The sequence below is a fragment of the Trichoderma reesei genome, assembly GCF_000167675.1.
Source record: "Trichoderma reesei QM6a unplaced genomic scaffold TRIREscaffold_2, whole genome shotgun sequence".
Lineage (NCBI taxonomy): Eukaryota > Fungi > Ascomycota > Sordariomycetes > Hypocreales > Hypocreaceae > Trichoderma > Trichoderma reesei.
Window position 1 is genome coordinate 1,446,684 of NW_006711149.1, and position 17,467 is coordinate 1,464,150.

Here is a 17,467-nt window from a genome sequence, read left to right on the forward strand (position 1 = left end):
ATAGAGAGCTTGTCATGCCATTATTTATCCACAGATGTAAGATATCTAGTGTTTGGCGAGTTGTGAGCTCCTGGCCCTGGATGTACTACGAACCCATGCTTTGGTTCTGAGAAACCACAGTTTCAACAGCTTGTTCATATCCTTCTGCTGATTGCTCTCCCAAGACTATTGAATCTGTAGACTATGTTCATGAGCGTATCTCTGTTGTTCAGCTTCATCAAGTGACAAGAACGACAACAAGTAGAAGGAGAGGTGTATGATATCACCATGTCCACGCCAAGCATGCCAGATGCCGCAACATTCCCCCAACTTCCCAACAAAATGCACAGCAACCAAAGAAGATTTCAAGAAAATCTCTTCATTCCCCTTTCCAATCGCTTCCATCACGCGTCATGCCACGCAGACAGCCGAGTGCTTTGACTCCTTCTTGCATGGCGCAACACGCGGGTCGTTGCGTCGAAGGAGGGTGGGATACCTGCATTTGAAAAGAAAACTCTGAAGATGCGGTGAAGGTGAAAAGTTTTTCTCTCACTCTTTGGCTGCCTTGTTCTTTTCCTGGTCTTCTTGGTGGTACAGTTGAGGTTGAGGTGAGGGATGTCTGATGTGGTTAAGTATGGGCTTTCTTCCCTCGCGAATCTGAAAGTATTGTCCTGTGTCTTGCAACTTACACTCTTACGACTCTACCTCTCTGAAGGCATATGATAGTTGCCCATGACCACCTGGCCAAAGATGGCTGGTCAGTACACAGACCAGCGGCGCATATATCATCTGACAGCTTCGAGCTTTCATACATCAACGCTCAATCACCCCTGAGTTTGTGGCATTCATCACATCGATGCCAATGTTTACCGATAGACCCTTGAGCTGGACTATATCACGTTAATTCCCAGAGGACGGCTGGCTACTACCCCGTAAGTCCTTTTCCATCCTGCACTTGATGACTCGTACTATCAGACCGAACGAGGCGCTCATATGTCTACAGTCCCGGCTACACATTGCCGCGGCCGCGCTCTCTGAGAGCTCATGAATGCCCGTTTACCCAAGAGCAACAGCGGTTGGATGGAAATCACACAGACAGAGGAACATGCAGCACTGAAGTCACGGCTCATGTATACCACATCAACGCGAACGTTACCAACTGACGTCCGTTGCGCGACGCTCGCACGGGCTCCTATCCTGTAAGTCCTGGGCTTGGTTCATCCCTGACTTGGCGAGATGCAACATCAGGAAGAGGGGCGGAAGCTCATGTGGTCAATAGTCCCGGCTACACATTGCGGTTGCGCCATTGGGGCAATATGAGCACAATGGCTCAACCCTCGGATCGTAAAACGACTTGATACAACCTGGTGATGTATATCGCCGGATGATTACAGAGAGCGTGGACAAGGTACATACTCGCTATAGGGTCGACGTAGCTGTGTGCGAGTCACTTTCGTCTACACAAAAAGCACTCGGGTTTCCTATCGATCGTCAAAAGAAACAGAGTTGCCTGAGCGGCATACAGATATTCGCCACAAAAGTCGAGGCTTATTGCCTGGACTCTGGGCCTACGCCGCAGCCAACGTGCCCACGGCGACGTGCACTCCTGGCATCGGGAGTGCCTTCACCATCTCTAGTAGAGGGAATTCAGATCAGCAGACACGCTCGATTCACGTTCGAGGTGATGATCAATAACAGGGGGGAGTCTAGACGAAGAGAAGTTTTCGACTCCCTGGAGGCGACGATCTGGGCAATAAGGTATGGAGATCTGCCATGAAGCAGCGTAGTTTCTACGAGGATTTGAAGACTGATATAGTTGGTAGAGTTTCCAATGAAGCCAAACAACGTTGGGCGACGACATATCAAGCGACGACGAACCAGTTGTTCAACAGAGTCAATACCGGCTGGGTGGTCTCGACACGTCTATCAACAGATGGCTACCTTACCCATGTGCGACCATCCAGGTCGAGCAATACGACAAACAAACTCGAACTGGAATGACAAGGATCCTTCCCATTTGTGATGACTCGATAAGGAGATCACGATGTTAGCGAATTGCCTTCTTCGCCTATCACGACTCCATGTTCTTGAGTCTCTCGTGGAGGCTCACGATGGGTGACCCTCGAGCAACCTAGAGCACTTTACTCTCAAGCGAACATTTCCTCTAAACAAACACTTACAGAAAGCCAACCGCATGGTGTATGGCAGATACGGTTACAGACCATACGCAAGACGTACGGCAAGCGAGCACCGACACTTGATGGCCATTTCCAGGAGATCGATGAGAGACTGGGAAATTGTTTTGAACAAAGGCATCTCACGTACATGTTCTTCGTGGGTCCCCAGAACTTTCGATCCAGCCTCCAGGGATCTGTATCTACGGCTCTCCATTCAGGCTTCAAGGACGACAGTAATGATGGATCCCGAACTTCTCAAGGAACAGCAAATGCGAATACCTCCGCCAAAGAGGACAGCAGTACCGATATCGTGACCCGTGCACCGACAGAATGAGGCACTTGCGTCCATCTACAACATCGCCTCTTTCCCCGATATTGAAATGCGAATCATTCGGCATGACGAGAACGCGAGCCTTGGGCAGGTCCAATTTTCCCAAGGGCCCTGTTGGAGAAACGGAAGGGCAGAGATCGGACAGACAATTGCGAAGTCGACTCTTCCCTCTATTCCAAGAGCACAAGACCAGACATAAACAAGGGTCCTATGACTATTGCACACTCGAAACAACTCCCCAAGATGGTCTCGACACAAGGCGAAAAGCTCATCTTACGTTTGGACTTTGGAAAAGATCATTGGTATCCCTGCGTCACGACCACCCATCAATTGACGGTAAACATCAACGACGGCGAAGCATCAGACGCAGCATTGAAGCGCCTCTCAAACGCTATCAACGTCATTAGGCAAGAGCTGGTCTAGGCAAAAGAGCTGATGCGGCAGACACTCACACGATTTCCCTCTTGTAGCGGGAACACGTCCGTCAGTCCCCCTTCGTCTCCCTGACAGCTGCTCTATGGAGACTCTTCTCTCTTCAACATCATCACCCGAGCTATTGGCCTATAATTACTGAGACAGGAGGCTTCGAGACTCCATATTGCGAGGGAGTTTTGCGCAGTGATTACCAACGTGACAGCTCCTCTTTAAAGGGTGGCAATCTACAGACCTCAGACGAAGGCATCTCTCAACAAAGGACTAATATGGACAAGACAGCAACAGAAACGAAAGTCAAGCAATATGAGCAACACCAACCAATTACTTCTGTTGAATTGCCAAACGCCATCTCATAGCAGACGCTTCACAGAGCGCGCAAGGCGTCCACATGACTAGGGAGAATTTTACAGCCCTCTTGAGTTCGCTGTGAACTACCTGTCGCCTTTTCCTGACGAAACCATACATACCGAGAGACCGGAAAGGAACGTTGTCAATCCCTCGGCGTGGTCTACAGGAAAAACCGTGACCGTTACCGCGCAATGTGGACGAGTATGGCTCGATGCATGCATCGAGGGCAATCAAACAGACTGATGACTCGGCGGTTTTGTCTATACAGAGAGATGGACAAGCATTGTTGAAGTGGTACGTTTGCTGATGTTTTTTTCTCCAATTTTTCCTATTCACTGATTCTTTGCTCTTATAGGTTCCAGGCTTTATACTCTCTGTCTTGATAAGTACAACATGTTTACCACTCCGAAGCAACCATGGGGCAAGCATTCCCTTTCATCGACACGCGGTGCCTTTCGACTGGACGAGAAGAACAGTGGGATCTCGATGACCCCCAAGAAGAATCTTCCGCTGTCGAGAGATGTCAAAGACACAGATGCTCAGAGAAGATTCGAAAACACATTCAGCAAAGCATGGCTCCCAGGACTTGCAGACGCCTATGACCTACATCAACTAGAGCGACATATTTGGATGGATTAGAGGTACAATGGAAGCCGAGGCATGAGAATGGACACACAACTCCGACGCCGCAAAGACTGCAGCTTCAGAGCCTGCCGCTGGAGAGGTCATGTTGGAGAGAAAGAACTGATCAAATACACCAGCGCTGGACACTCATCCAGCGCAATCCAGGAGCACCTAGCCCTACACTCCACGAAAATGATGGCCATTTCTCTTCCCATGAAAAAGGGAAAGCTAATCGCTGACGTACAATACTGGGAAGACAGATTACCTCTTTGGCTCTTTGCTTGAGAGTGTATGAAGAGAAGAGCAGCACATTTCTTTACCCAATATATGGCGAGGAGGCTCCTGGATATGGGATATGAAGCGCATTTTCCTTGGGGGTTGTCAGCCGGAAACGAGTTGCCCTCGCAACAGGACAGTTGAACCACATGTCTACACTAGGCGGTGATGTCTTCCATCACAAGGCATGTCGACGACGATGCGCTATTCCGCTCCAGTCTGCATGGAGAACAAAGCCAACGATCAATACTCCGAAGAGGCCTCCTGCCATTCGTCAACATGATGAGGCATGATCTGCACAAAGACAAAAGACCCTATGTCTCGACCAACGGATGGGAAACAATAGCATCTTTTGATGTGAAGCACGGTAACGACCCTCTCGACGCCTTAGCATCCGAGAGGAATTTCCTTTGAGATAGTCCATCCCTCCCGACAATTGACTTACTATGTAAGTACACCATTATCCAGAAGTAACAGAGGCGAAGTCTCAAGCCGGAGTAGCTAATGTTTCGATAATAGAGACGAACGAGCAATATTAGACGGGTGCAAGGATGGCGTCTTCAGAGATGCCGAATACACACCCTGGGCTCCGACTCGGCTCGCTGCCGGTTACTGACTCCTTCCAACTGGAGGAAGCGTGGTGCGTCTTCAGCATCACGTCCCTCGAGACGTGGGCATGGGCCAGGCTTCTGATGGCCGGGTCCATGGACCCGGTCTCCAAGATTGAGTGCGGGCTCTGTACACTTTTTCAGTCTCTGGCAAGGGGACAATCACAATGCGAACAGTCTTTCACGCCTTCGCTACAACGCCATGTTTGTTCAGAAGCAGCTGCTTCCCAACTCATTGACAGTCATCGGCCATGTTTCAATTTGTGGCCGCGCAGCCTTCAGGGGGGGGGGGCTTAGAGCATCCGACGGCCAAAGGTGCCAAACCAGAACTAAAGACAGCTCGAGGATGAATGAGCTTCACAACAACAACATCTATCGAAATAAGAGGCCCAGAGGAACAAACTTACCAGGGCCAAGAGAACGACAATGGGAGAGGTGAAGAGCCATGTGTACGAATCTGCGCAGCATAGTCGGATGATTACCAGGTTTCCAAGATTGCCACCGTCTTCAGCTACTGAGTTCAGCTACTGAGAACCCTCCTACAGTATCTTAACAGCAAAGGAGAATACACTTAGTATGACGAACTACGGCACCGAACAACGGCCTTCAACAGCTGCTGGCCAGACTCCCTGATACCGACTTACCTGGTGCTTCAGTCTGCGCATTTCGCAACCGCCCCTCAGACTCACTTGGCTTGGGCCCAGGTGAGTTCAAGGAGTCTTTTCCTGCTTCTCAAGCCAAAACTAACTTTGTACAGTTGACACTCATCTGAGCGGCCGTAAAGAGCCACTATCTGATTTCCTCAGCTTAGCGACGAACTATCGTGGAACCAGCGCCATGAGTCCGAGCAGAGAACCCCCCATGGACATGGACTCTTGCCCTCATCTCCATCAACGCATCCTCTTGACGCATCAGCTTGGTTGCTGTCTGCATGTTCTACAGCATTGCGTCAGCAAATGCAAGCCACGAAGGATTGAGAGAAGCATCAGCAAGCCGGCTGTGGGAGAAACGAAACTGAAACGAAGAGGCCACGCAAAGCCACATCAGCAAATCATCCATCGTGATCATGGCTCAATTACAGACCCGTTCTGTCAAGCAATGAGGTACCACAAATCACACCACAGATCCATCCGCCCATATAATGCACCGTCGACAGGACCTTGCCCCAGCAGCGAAGGAGAAGAGAGTTGGGCAAGTCTCGGGGTCTGCTTGCTCGCGAGATGGCGCAGATCATCAGAGACACCAGCAGCGGCGATCCAACATTCTTCCGCGAGTCGGATATCTATAATGACCGTCAGAAGAATTTTGCGTCAAGGACTCAAGGGTCTCTCCGCAACGCAGCCCTGCATCAGGCAGCTTCAGGACAAAGATCTTTGCCACTACATCAAGCTTGACGACGACAATGTCTAGGCCGTCTTCTGGACATACCCATGGTGTGAGACGATGTGGCACTGGTTCGCTGCAGTCTTTCTCCCGCTATCAGACGACTTCATCAAGCATACCGACAGCCTAGAGAGCTCCCTCCTAGTCTGCATGGGGAGGATACAGGGCCGTGAGACAAGACGCTCCTCTTTCAAGAAGCAGTCATGCTGGGATACACACTAGCCTTGAATACATCAGCGAGTCATTGCCCTCGCACGAAGAAGAAGCCTTCGAAACAACAGGGGCATGTGCATGGTGAGGCAGCATTGCCTCTTATCGACTATCACCCTTCAGGCTCTCCTGAAGACATCTCTTCGCAGCACCATCAGCGCCAACAAGGAGGAACCAGGCGCTTTTCTTGCTAGAACATCAGCAATTCAAAGTGCCGCAACAGAATGCTCCTCACTTCACTCCGAGGAGTGGGCAACCCCAGCGTCACACACGGGGTTTGGGGGGGCCGCCATCGCAAGTCTTCTTCTCTACGCCTCATCAGTATCATATTCCAGCCTCGTGGTATCGACAAAGCATGGCCTGCGATTGGCACCATCATCCGCTCATACGATGGGTAAAGTAACGGAGTACCCCAGCCTATTCAGGGCCTTTGCGCAGTCCCTGGACTTTGGGACTATGGCCTCGACTCTCGCCGTCAAGCCCACTCTCAACCCCATGTCTCTCCGCAGAGGAATGCTTACCAGAATGAAGCTGCCGAATGGGCGGACGAAGTTTAATAGGCGAGGCTGCTGACATACCAATCACTCATCGGCATGCATAATGGAGGAAGCCCAAACGCAAATGCACCTGGGAACGTCCAACTGATACATCATCGCTCGCACGTCAGAGATTTTTTTTTTTTTTTTCAACAAGGACAAACTTCAACAACGGTTCATCTAGCCTCCCAGCGCCCACATAACAGCCAGGCAGGCAGACAGATAGGCTTTACAACAGCAACTATTCCTTTCACTCGTCGTCATCTGCTGTTCAATCCCACGCGGAACACATCAAGCGAATCATGCTACTCCATCCTAGACTTCATCCATAGGTAAGCAACAGAAAGATGGTCAAGAAAGGCACACCAACCCTGCAAGCTTCCCGATATATGGATGGGCACGTCGGCTCTCCTTTGGTCAATGGAATCCTACCTTACAAACACGAAAAGGAAAACCAACAACATACACAATGGGCAAAAGAGCGCTCCCATCGTCGCACTTCCCAACTGACAAATGCGTCTTATACAACAATAACAAACAAACTTGTTCGCGACCAACCCCCCGAGGGAAACCATTCCTTTGAAACTCTCGGAAACCTTTAGCACCATCGACGACTACCCAAGACCACCGAGCAGAGATTGTCATCTGCGAGCTTGTTCGGTGTGAATCGCGCAGTACCAAACAAAGATTATGAGCGCACTCCTTGGGTAGAGAGAGAGACTGGCTTTTTGTCGACGGTCCATATTCCGGGGCTTTGACATTTTCAGAAGAGAGAACGAATGGCTCTCAAATAGAAATTGCCGACGAATTAACGAGTTATCAGAAGGGCGATAAAATCATATCAATGTTTCCACGCGATGGCGCCCGAGGAGTAGCCTGGCTACCCGGGCCATTCTATACCTGTTGAGTGGTCCCTACTCTGATGAGTCGGGACCGATCCACAACACCACAGGCCTAGAGCCGCGATCCGTTTGTGGTTGTTTGTTTGTTTTCCTTTCTTCTTCCTTTTAGCTACTCTTTCAGATAGGAAGAAGGTCACATCTTGTTGCCCACTTGTCACTACCAACTTAAGCAAGCATACAGAGCAACTCATATCATTTACCTCATCACAACCATACAAGGCGTCAGAGACGTCTGCAATTCAAAGATAGCTGGGGGGGAGAGAGTCATGGTAGCAAGCACATTAGACCAAAATAGTATTATGCATTATGATGTCCGATCTATACGGTGATAGATGCCAGGCTAAATCCAACACGCTCATGTATGTATCCACTGTAATGCCAAGAATATCCAGCCCATAAGCACTATCCATCGACTTCGTACCAGGGGCATTCAGCTCATTGTTCTAAGAAAGGGTATCTCATGACTGCTTTTCACAAGCACCAAGGCCCTGATGCAATCCGTCTAAATCTCATTCTAATCTTTTCTTTGCAATAGGGCCCAACCGCAACATCTCAAATCGCCATCAGGAAAGCAAGGCCCAGGGCACCAAGAGAAACCGACAAAGAGACGCTGCCGGAATCCTTGCCGTCCTTGTCGGACGAGCTGTCTCCCGAGCTGCCGCTCTTTCCGCCGCTGGAGCTTCCATCCTTGCTGTCGTCGTCGTCGCCGTCGTCGTCGTCGCTGCTGTCATTGTCGGCAATCTCGCCACCATAGGGCTTTCGGCCGGGGGTGACGCTCCGGGCCAGCGCAGAGGCTCGCTTCTTGTAGTCGGCGAGAGTCTGGTTGGCCGAGGGGTTGACGATGCCAACCATTCCACTGGCGCACTCGTTACCCTGGGAAGAGTAGAATGCAATGGGGTCCGTTCCGTTTACCTCCACGCGGAAGACCTTGTCCTAATATTGCATGTTAGCACGTGCATTGAAAGAAGTGACGTTGGGTTACTCCTTGTAAAAGGGACAACGTACCGCTTCGCCGCTGGATGTAGGGAAGAAGCCGGAGAAGAATCCGGTGCCGAGCTCGAGGGGAGAGCAGGGATACCGGTAATCACCAGCGACCACGGAGTGGTTCTTGGGCTCGAAAACAAACTCCAGAATGTCGCCATCAGATGCCTTGACGGTTGAAGGGTCGAAGGTGTTGTCGGACGTGGCCGTGATCTTGATGGTTTTAGCGTTGGCCAGATACGCCAGAGCAATGGCTGAAACGAAGCTCTTGAGAGAAGGCATTCTCGATGCGAGTTGGCAAATACAAGTACTTAATCGCGACAGTAATGACTGAGATGCTGGTAGGCAAACAAGCGACGAACCCAATTGCTGGATGTCAGAAAAGGGGGGGAGTGGTTAGAGCGCAATGCAAGCTTACTGCTTCACGGAGGAGAGCAAATGAAACCCAAAGGGAAGCGCTGACACCGGTCTTCTTATACAGAAGCCGACCCAAAAGGCCCTGCGCAGCTCCCTCTCGTATCGCACGTTACATGTCGTGAACACGAGGGTCCATTTGCGCAGATCTTGGAATAAACACGACAAACAGGCCAAGCAACGGAGCACCAGCTGGCCAACGAGCGTCTGACCTGTGCTCAAATCAGTCTGCGCCACGCAAAGCCCCATGCACCCATGCATGTTTAGCTGTGTATGTTACCGCCATATTGGGAAAAGACCGCCGTGTTGGCATAGGAGTGTCTTGGGGGGCCGAGGCAGGGAGTTTGCCGTCACTGAAACATCACCGTCAGTGCGATGCGATGCGATGCGATGCGATTCTTGCTCTGGAAGATTCTAGTCGCCAAAGGGGGGGCTTAGCTGTAGCCCAGGTTCGCGTCTGCTGTCGTGACAGAAACAACCCGTGTCGCTTCTCATCCAACAGTCAACAGCCTCTAAAAAGACTTCAACAGTGGTGAAAAGTTGCAGTCTCGTTCCTCACAGCCATAGAGCGAGCTCGGTCCAGTAATAGAGCCAGTCGGGACATGGTATGTAAGGGTAAGCATCGGGCAGCGTCTCACCGCATCGAAATAGCATCAATGGCTAGTTTCCTGGTACCTGAAGATTATGTGACGTGCCAAATTTAGCATCTAGCTGGTTTTTTCCCTCTTCTGGCGCCAATAGCTATTATTACCTACACACGCATGAACAAGTCGGCCGCTAGCCGGCCTTCGCCCGGATCTCTCATGTGGCTGTGGTGCTTACCTAGTGAAATGAATCCTTCTGAGGCTGATACAACAGCTTTTGGTCACCGAGGACCTCGTGGGTTCGCTTTGGATGGACTCATCATAATCGTACGATGGAGTTGCTCGTCGGCAGCCTCGTAAACGGGCTTCGGCGACTCCTCTGCCCCTAGCTTCAGGAGGTCGCCGGGTGGCAAACAGGGACAACCGCGTTGCGCCCGGGGGATTTGGTGGGGAGGCGCCGGGTCTCCTGGCCGGCCGGGCTTGCATTGCCATCGGAGCGGGGCCCTTCGCCGGCTTCTAGTACCATCGCCACGCGGATCGAGTGTATGTAGCACGGAGGATGCTCCGATCGAAGGGGGGAGGTCACCATGGAGAAGGGGGGAGGAGGGTGGGGGTTTGAGAGGTTGAAGGTAGTACGGCAGCTGATATCTGCCACTTGGCATGCTCTGTCCAATCCTCATAGCCTTCCAAACCCCGGCAGCGTTGGTCCGCGCAGCAAGAGGAATGTAGCATCGGCCTTGCGCAGCTGCGGCAAAAGCCGTTGTCCAGTCGCTCCATCCGGAGCCCCGTTGTTAGTGTCGTCGATAGGGCAACTTCACGTGGAATAGGGGTGCTCTATCGCTCCATTTGGCAAGACTTGTTTAAGCTTTTGGATCCAGATCGGCTGCCGGGCCAGAGTCGATTTGCCTGTCCAGGCCCTTTCAGATCACACCAAGTCGATATAAGATTTGCTGGCTTGGACGAGCTTGTTCAGCTCATACGTAATCAGGCGCTTCAGCCGCTAAGAGAGAGCCGAGTGTTGTCGCTCTGTTTTCCGTTTCTGGGCCTTCTGCTCACTCACTCAGCCCAGTTGTGGCGCCTCCTTGTTCGTACTGTTCCTTTGCCTGGGCTGTCAGCTCTCTGGCTCCTCTTGCCGAGGTGGCAGCGGGCAACAAGAGGCAATAGCAGTTGACAACTCCCGAGCTGGGCAGCCAACTGAGGGACGAGCCAGAGAGGGCGCAAAGTGCAGACGAGGCAAGGAGGAGGAACTTTATTTTCAGCAAAGATGGTGGCTCAGCCCCCAAAAACCCGGGTGGGGTGTCGGGCGCTGCGTCGTCGTCCGTCGACTCCTTGGACCGACCGAGGCAGTTCAACCTTTTGAGAAACGCAGGCCGTTGTTCCGAGAGACCAGAAGACGCCGTTGGCTTGGCCACACATGGCGACTCAACTCAACGCTCGCCGTCAACGTGGAATGAGACTAGAGTCCCCGGGACACAGTCACCCCCGCGACTCGAGTCGACTGGCGTGCGTCTTGCCTGAAGCAGTTCGTCGCGGTGGAGCAAGTGCTTGCGTAGTCGTGTTAGATCGTCCACTCGTGCTGCTCGGGAATCCATGGTTGTAGATGCAAGCTTGGCAGCGAAATTGCGGTCTCCCCAGTTGTCACCAGATAACGGCATCGTCTTCAATTGCGAGGGGAGCAGCCAAACCCGCTGCTGCGTTTCACGACCAGCGCCCCCTTGCCAAGCTAACGTGCCAGTGGGAAAGGCGCGCGGAACGAGCCCCATGGCATGCAGTGTGATAGGGAGCAGCAGCGTGTCGCGGCTGAATGTGAGCTCGAGCTGGGTCAGCGTATCATCGTGGGGAGACGCCGGGGTGAGCCGAGATGAGGAGCCAATCTACCTGGCACTCGGAAGCAGATTGAAGTACTAGGTATACTGTCGTTGCCAGAGTTCCTTTGATGTACAGTACCTTGGTAGACGATTTGTAGCCATGTCGGTACCCGTTCGTATGTGTGGACTGATGTCAGATGGAGAGCGCGTCAGAGCAGGAGCTGAACTGACAGCAGTCGAGCAGGAGATACGAGGAGACGCAAGCAAGAGGGCGAGAAGCTTTTCTGCGTCGCCAGGTGTTGGAGACATCCGCAGCGGTTGGGTGAGCCAGCGACAGCCGGCCAGGAATGTGAGATGCAGGGAGTTAGGGTAGACAGTGTCAACTCACAGGCTGGTCCAGCCCACTGCCAGAACACGCACGCACACCAGAAGCACACCCAGACAGACACCCGCAGCCTGGCGATGATGTGATGGAGGGCTTCCGCGCTCACCATGACCAATATTGCAGCGTCTCGTGATCAGGCGGTTACGAGGCCAGGCACCTCCAGCGCCAGAAGGTTTCGATGGGTGGAAACCTTGGGAGGTCGAGCAATCGGCGCGTCTGAGGGACCTGAGCAGGATAGACGAGTACCCGACTGGCAGGTAGCGGGTTCGTGATCACCTCATCAGGCACTGGGTCCCTCCAGATTCCGCCCAGGGCAAATTACCTATGGAGGAGCGCCAGGCTAGCATCAGGCGTCGACCCGTCAAGTCACTTAACCTCCGAGCACGCGCTGGAACAACGTGGCAGAGGGGCTTCAAGGGTCTCGAGCGCTAGCCCGGTCGCGAACATGGAGTACTGAGTACAGACCAAACTTGTACCGCGAGACGTCAGTTCAAGTGCCTCCGAATGAGATTTGGATGATCTGACGCCTCAGGTTCCAACAAGGTAATACCTTCCTCCCTACTGCGTGCTCATTGCGAAGGGGAAGGTACTACCTACCTACTTACTGTACTATGTACTCTGCTTCGCGCCTACCTTACCTTTTCGTACTCGAGTTCCTTCCAGGTCTGTCACCGCGACGTTGGAGGGTGGGCAGGCGGCCGTTCCTTCCTCGGAACAAGTGCAATGTAACTGCGGATGAGTGGCGTTTTTCATCGCGGTCCTGCTAATCTGCTGCCATTTCTTTTTTTCTCTCTCATCTCCCATGATAACACGAACCCGCAGACACGATTCAATTTTAACACCCCGGACCCGGACCAGAGACCACATGGCAAGCCAGCCGGGGGCCAAGAGTCCGCCTTTCTCGAATCTGCACTGTCCTGGGCTGTCGGAACGCGCCCCGGCTCCCGCATGTCTTTGGTGACCCGACCTGATGAGGTACGAGGTACCTGGTCGAGAAAACTCCCTCTCTCACTTCATGACTCTCGTCGCGACAACGCGGGCCGTTCGCATCTCGAGCTCCCCTCGACAGCTGGAGTCCGTGTGTCTTCGCACCGAGCTCGGAGTGCTTCCGCAGGGAGGGCGCCCACTGGCTCGTTGCCTGCTCGAAAACTATCGGGCTGGTGCTTGCAAGCGCGCGGGCACCAGCTCAACGAACAGAAACCCAAAATCCTTTCCTCCCTCTGACGGCTCTCTCCTCGCCGACCAGACACAGACATGGCGTCGCTAGGGCTAAGCAGCCTCTGCCCCGCCAAAAAAACGGCGCTGGCGTACCAGCATGGCTTGTCAGAATCCAGTCTGTCGGGAGTGTGGCTCCAGCAAGGGATTGTCTCATGATCGCCCATCTCTGCGTGCGGCGCACGCTCCGTCAAATGCTGTCACACCGAATCAAGTCCGCGTAACGACGGAGCTTGCTCCAGGTTGCCCTGTACTGCATTCTTGTACTGTGCGCGTGCCCGCGTGAGAGAGCGACATATCTGACCTTGCCAAGTACAGCGCACACAGAGAGAGAGAGGGCAGGGAAAAGCGGCCCTGTCAGTCTGTCCGAACGAACCGCAGGCACGGCATCCCGCTCGCACTCCCATCCCAGCTCAGCCCAGCGCTGCTGCTTTCTGTCACCCTCCGCAAAAAGAGGCACGACGATATTACGCCGTATTTCGCATGTCCACATCACCTCTATTGCGAGCAGGGGAGGCTGGTTTGACCAAGAGGGCAGTCTCGCAAGGGGGGGCAAGCGCACAGCACAGTCAAAACCTGGCGTTTCTGCCAGGCCCTGCTCTGGAGCATCTCAATACTACTACTGGCAGTTTTTGTGCGCACTCTCTGGTGCATGTACGAGTAAACACGCACCTCTACATATTAGATCCCGGACCCTCGACGAGACCCGCCCAAAGCGCCCACCATCGGGCACTGGGCTCCCAAGTGACGTGCCAGAGCGGCTAGGCGACGTCTCCCCTTTGATATCCGTCCTCCTCGGGGGTGCTTCGCAGCCCTACCATGGCGTCCAACAGCTGCTGTGCTCCCTTCTAGCAGCCCTCTTGCCGCTACGCCACGAGAAGACACTGGCCATCTGCACGTGGATCAGAGGCGTGGCCGCATGCCTTCCAACGACGCAAAGGCGAGGCCGTGGTGATATGGATGCTTCGCTCGACGAGGTGGCTTGCGCGCTGCAGAGACGTGGGCGGCATCGTCGACCCGTGAGTGGTGCATCTCGCCCCAGCTCCCAGAGACCCGACATCCATGGAGACACACACGAATTAACGTGGGCGGGCTAGCCTTAGTACGAAATTCTTTGTGGAGGCTGGAACCTCTCCATGTACAAGTAGCTGCATTTTGCTATCTGGGGCTGTCTGGTCGCCCACGCTGCCTCTCTTTTAGCGCGCTTCCCGTGTCCAACATGGCCATCCATACGGTACGGGTATGAGACAAGAGGGCCTGCTACTACTGCTACTTACTATTACTACTGCTACCTGCCTGCTACCTGCTTCTAACTGGGGGTACAAGTACGCAAGACAAGCAAGGAGCTCTTCTATTTCAGACTTGCCAAGTACATCTCCCGATTTGCCGCCTAATAAGCTACCTGGGTCCCCTCCAAATTACCTCGTCCTCATCCTTATATTATATCGGAACCGGGGACTCTTGAGTGCGTGTGCGCAAAGTGAGCTGTGTGCGCCCCGGCCGGGTTCGTTTCGTGCTCTCTCCTTCTTCTTCTCCCCGCTCGCTGCCCGCTGGGATAGCTCGTCTTATCGCCTTAATAAGAGGGCGAGCCAGGGAGGAAGAAGACGGAAGCAAGCAAAAGAGAAGGGGAAAAGAGGGATCGGGACAACAAGACGGCCAGGCGGGCGTATGCCCATGTTCGCCCTCGTTTCTCGGCTGCCGATGTTCAACAGCTCCGTCGTTGGAGGATCCGGATGTCCCTGAACCCATTCCCTTCGGGGGACTTAGAAGCAGACCCGTTTCCCTCATCTGCTGCTGTCGCCGTCCAGGGCCCGCGACTCTCCGGTGGATCTGCTGACCTTGTTTTCTCAATACTTTTTTTCTCCTCTGCCCTGGACCTCTTCAACTTTTTTCTACCCTCTCCCTGTTGGCCCCCTTCCACCACCGTTGACATAATATACCGTTACCCAGTATCCCCCTACCAAGCTCAAGGTCATGGTTGTTGTGGCTGTCGAGTATATGGATCTCACCCTCTGTTTGCTTGACGAGGCAACTTATTCAGACCCCTCCAATATCTCCTCCGTCAGTATATCCCACAGCCCAAAAAGCCCGCTGTCAGCGCCGCATAATTACGCCAGCTCCCGCCCTCCCCTCCCCCTTGCGGACCTCCATCCTCAACAACTTTCTTCCGGACTCGAGCGATAGGTCGCTACTTATGCGGCCAAATCACATTGGGCCCTAAATGTCAACTCCTGCAGTAAGTGGTTCACTCGGTGTATCAAGTTTCTCCCCCCCTCTTCCTCTCTTTCTCCTCTCCTCTTCCTTTCCCCTCCCCCTCCCTCCTCTACCTCCCTCCCAAATCACCGCTCGCTTCGAAACAGTGGCCGACTTACCTCTCCCTTCTCTCCCTTGTGTTCACCACAGCAAAAAGCCAACCTCGCTCGCATCCGAGATAACCAGAGAAGATCTCGGGCTCGGAGGAGAGAGTACATTGCGGAGCTCGAGCAGCGCCTGAGGGCGTATGAACTATCCGGTGTCGAAGCAAGTTCCGAGGTACAGCTCGCTGCCCGACGAGTGGCTGAAGAGAACAGACAGCTTCGGGAACTCTTGCACAAGCACGGCTTCCAAGACGAATACGTCTCCTCGTTTCTCCTCCAGCAGGCGGGGACGTCTTCGTCAACGGACCCAGTTCAGGCGTTGCAGCAGATCATCACTCCTCGACGGCCCGTGGCGCTGGAATCAGGCGTGCCCTTTGCCATGCCGAGCCAGGTGACGAGGGAAATGGCATCGGGAAGCTTATCAGCGGCCAGCGCGGCCCCCTGGGACCCTCAGCAGGTCGCAATGTCGCCGTTTGCACATCCTCACGTTGCGGCTCAGCAGCCAGTGGTGCCGCCAGCGCAGCATCCTTACACGTCGCCAGTCTTCACCGAGGGACCAGCGGCCTCCCTGAGATCGTCGTCCTTCCAGCAGATGAATCCTTCAACATCGCTACTCGACGACGTGTCCCAGCACAGCGGGACTACTCAGCCTTCCGTCGGGGAAAATCCCGCAGCGATGAACTACATCCATATGAACCCGTACCAAAACCCTTCAGCCCGTGATTTCCCCCCTGGACCTCCCCCGCCCCCGCCTCCTCCCGGCGGTGGCTATTATTGATTTAGCAAGAGAAACCGAAGACGGATTTACGCACGACGACCCATTCACATGTACGAGACGATCAGACGGACTACTCGAGCAAAGACTCGCGCCGTCCGCGAGCACACGGCACTCCATCGGCGTGGTCGTATGGACTACCACGTTATTAGGGTGCCCCATCTGCCGGATGGGTTGGACAAATCAAACGACCGGCTCCCAGTTACAATGTGCGCAAAGGCACGAAACTGCCAACAGACGGGCCAGGCCAGTACTTGAACGAACGTCGTTCATGGTCATACGCGATAGCTTGGATATACGGAACGGTCTTGACATTCAACAAGTGGCCAAAGGATATCTCAGATGTTTCCGGGAATGATCCACGATATACCAGACGCCAATCATATCCACCTATGTGAGGCTCAAGGACCCCAAGGTTGAAAATGATCCACGGGATAGCCTTTGGGGCATTTCGATAGGAGACAATGTGTGTCTGAAGGCAGGACCCATCCAAGGTTCCTGGCATCGAGCTGGGGAGCAGGCAGGCCGACTACAAAGCACATAAGCTGCCAACGCTGCATCTTTGTCTTCTTCAAGGCAACTCGAGCGAGGTCCATTTGGGTAGCACAGGAACAATGGTCAACGGCAGAATGGTTGGCTGATGGAAGATGAGAGATGAAGAATGCAGCAGAGAGAAATCACGACTTTGATTCTGGTGCTTGCTTGTAGGCAAGGTGAAGTAGACGTGTGAAGCTGCGCAGTGTATTATAAGTGGCGAGTCGATATACCCCGAGGGCGATGGAGTTGATACGGAGCCGGGCGGCAACCTGTTGGATATACTAGGTAGCTTTGAATGATTACTTGGCCCATCCGTTGCTGAAGGATGGAAGACTGTCAAGAGTACTAGTCTCCCTTGTCTGCTATTGCTCCGTCAAGGCAGTCTGCTTACCATTTGGAGCAATCTATTGTCGACCTAGTATATATTTACTGGTACTACGTCAGAGCAGATATTGGGGCTAGGCGAAAAGGACTGAGCTTTACTAAGTACCCTACCTACGTAAGCTACCTAGGTAGGTAGTCTGCAGGATCAAGATGGTTTATACGGCCTGGGTAAGATGCGAGAGGGGAAGTAAAGGCGCGCTGACGGAAGGAGTAACTTG

General features: G+C 53.3%; 2 protein-coding genes across 2 annotated transcripts; one reads left to right on the forward strand and one right to left on the reverse strand.

Moving 5' to 3' along the window:
- Positions 1 to 8,361: 8,361 nt before the first annotated feature.
- Positions 8,362 to 9,072, reverse strand: TRIREDRAFT_55443 (uncharacterized protein; the record flags this gene model as incomplete). The annotated part of the gene is made up of 2 exons (XM_006962349.1): positions 8,362 to 8,742; positions 8,815 to 9,072. The coding sequence occupies 2 exons, from the start codon at positions 9,070 to 9,072 to the stop codon at positions 8,362 to 8,364; spliced, it is 639 nt and encodes a 212-aa protein (XP_006962411.1).
- Positions 9,073 to 14,415: 5,343 nt separating this feature from the next.
- Positions 14,416 to 16,643, forward strand: TRIREDRAFT_120215 (uncharacterized protein; the record flags this gene model as incomplete). Its single annotated transcript, XM_006962127.1, has 3 exons — positions 14,416 to 14,436; positions 15,147 to 15,257; positions 15,459 to 16,643. 3 exons carry the CDS (start codon positions 14,416 to 14,418, stop codon positions 16,329 to 16,331), a joined length of 1,005 nt encoding a protein of 334 aa, XP_006962189.1. The 3' UTR covers positions 16,332 to 16,643.
- Positions 16,644 to 17,467: the final 824 nt, after the last annotated feature.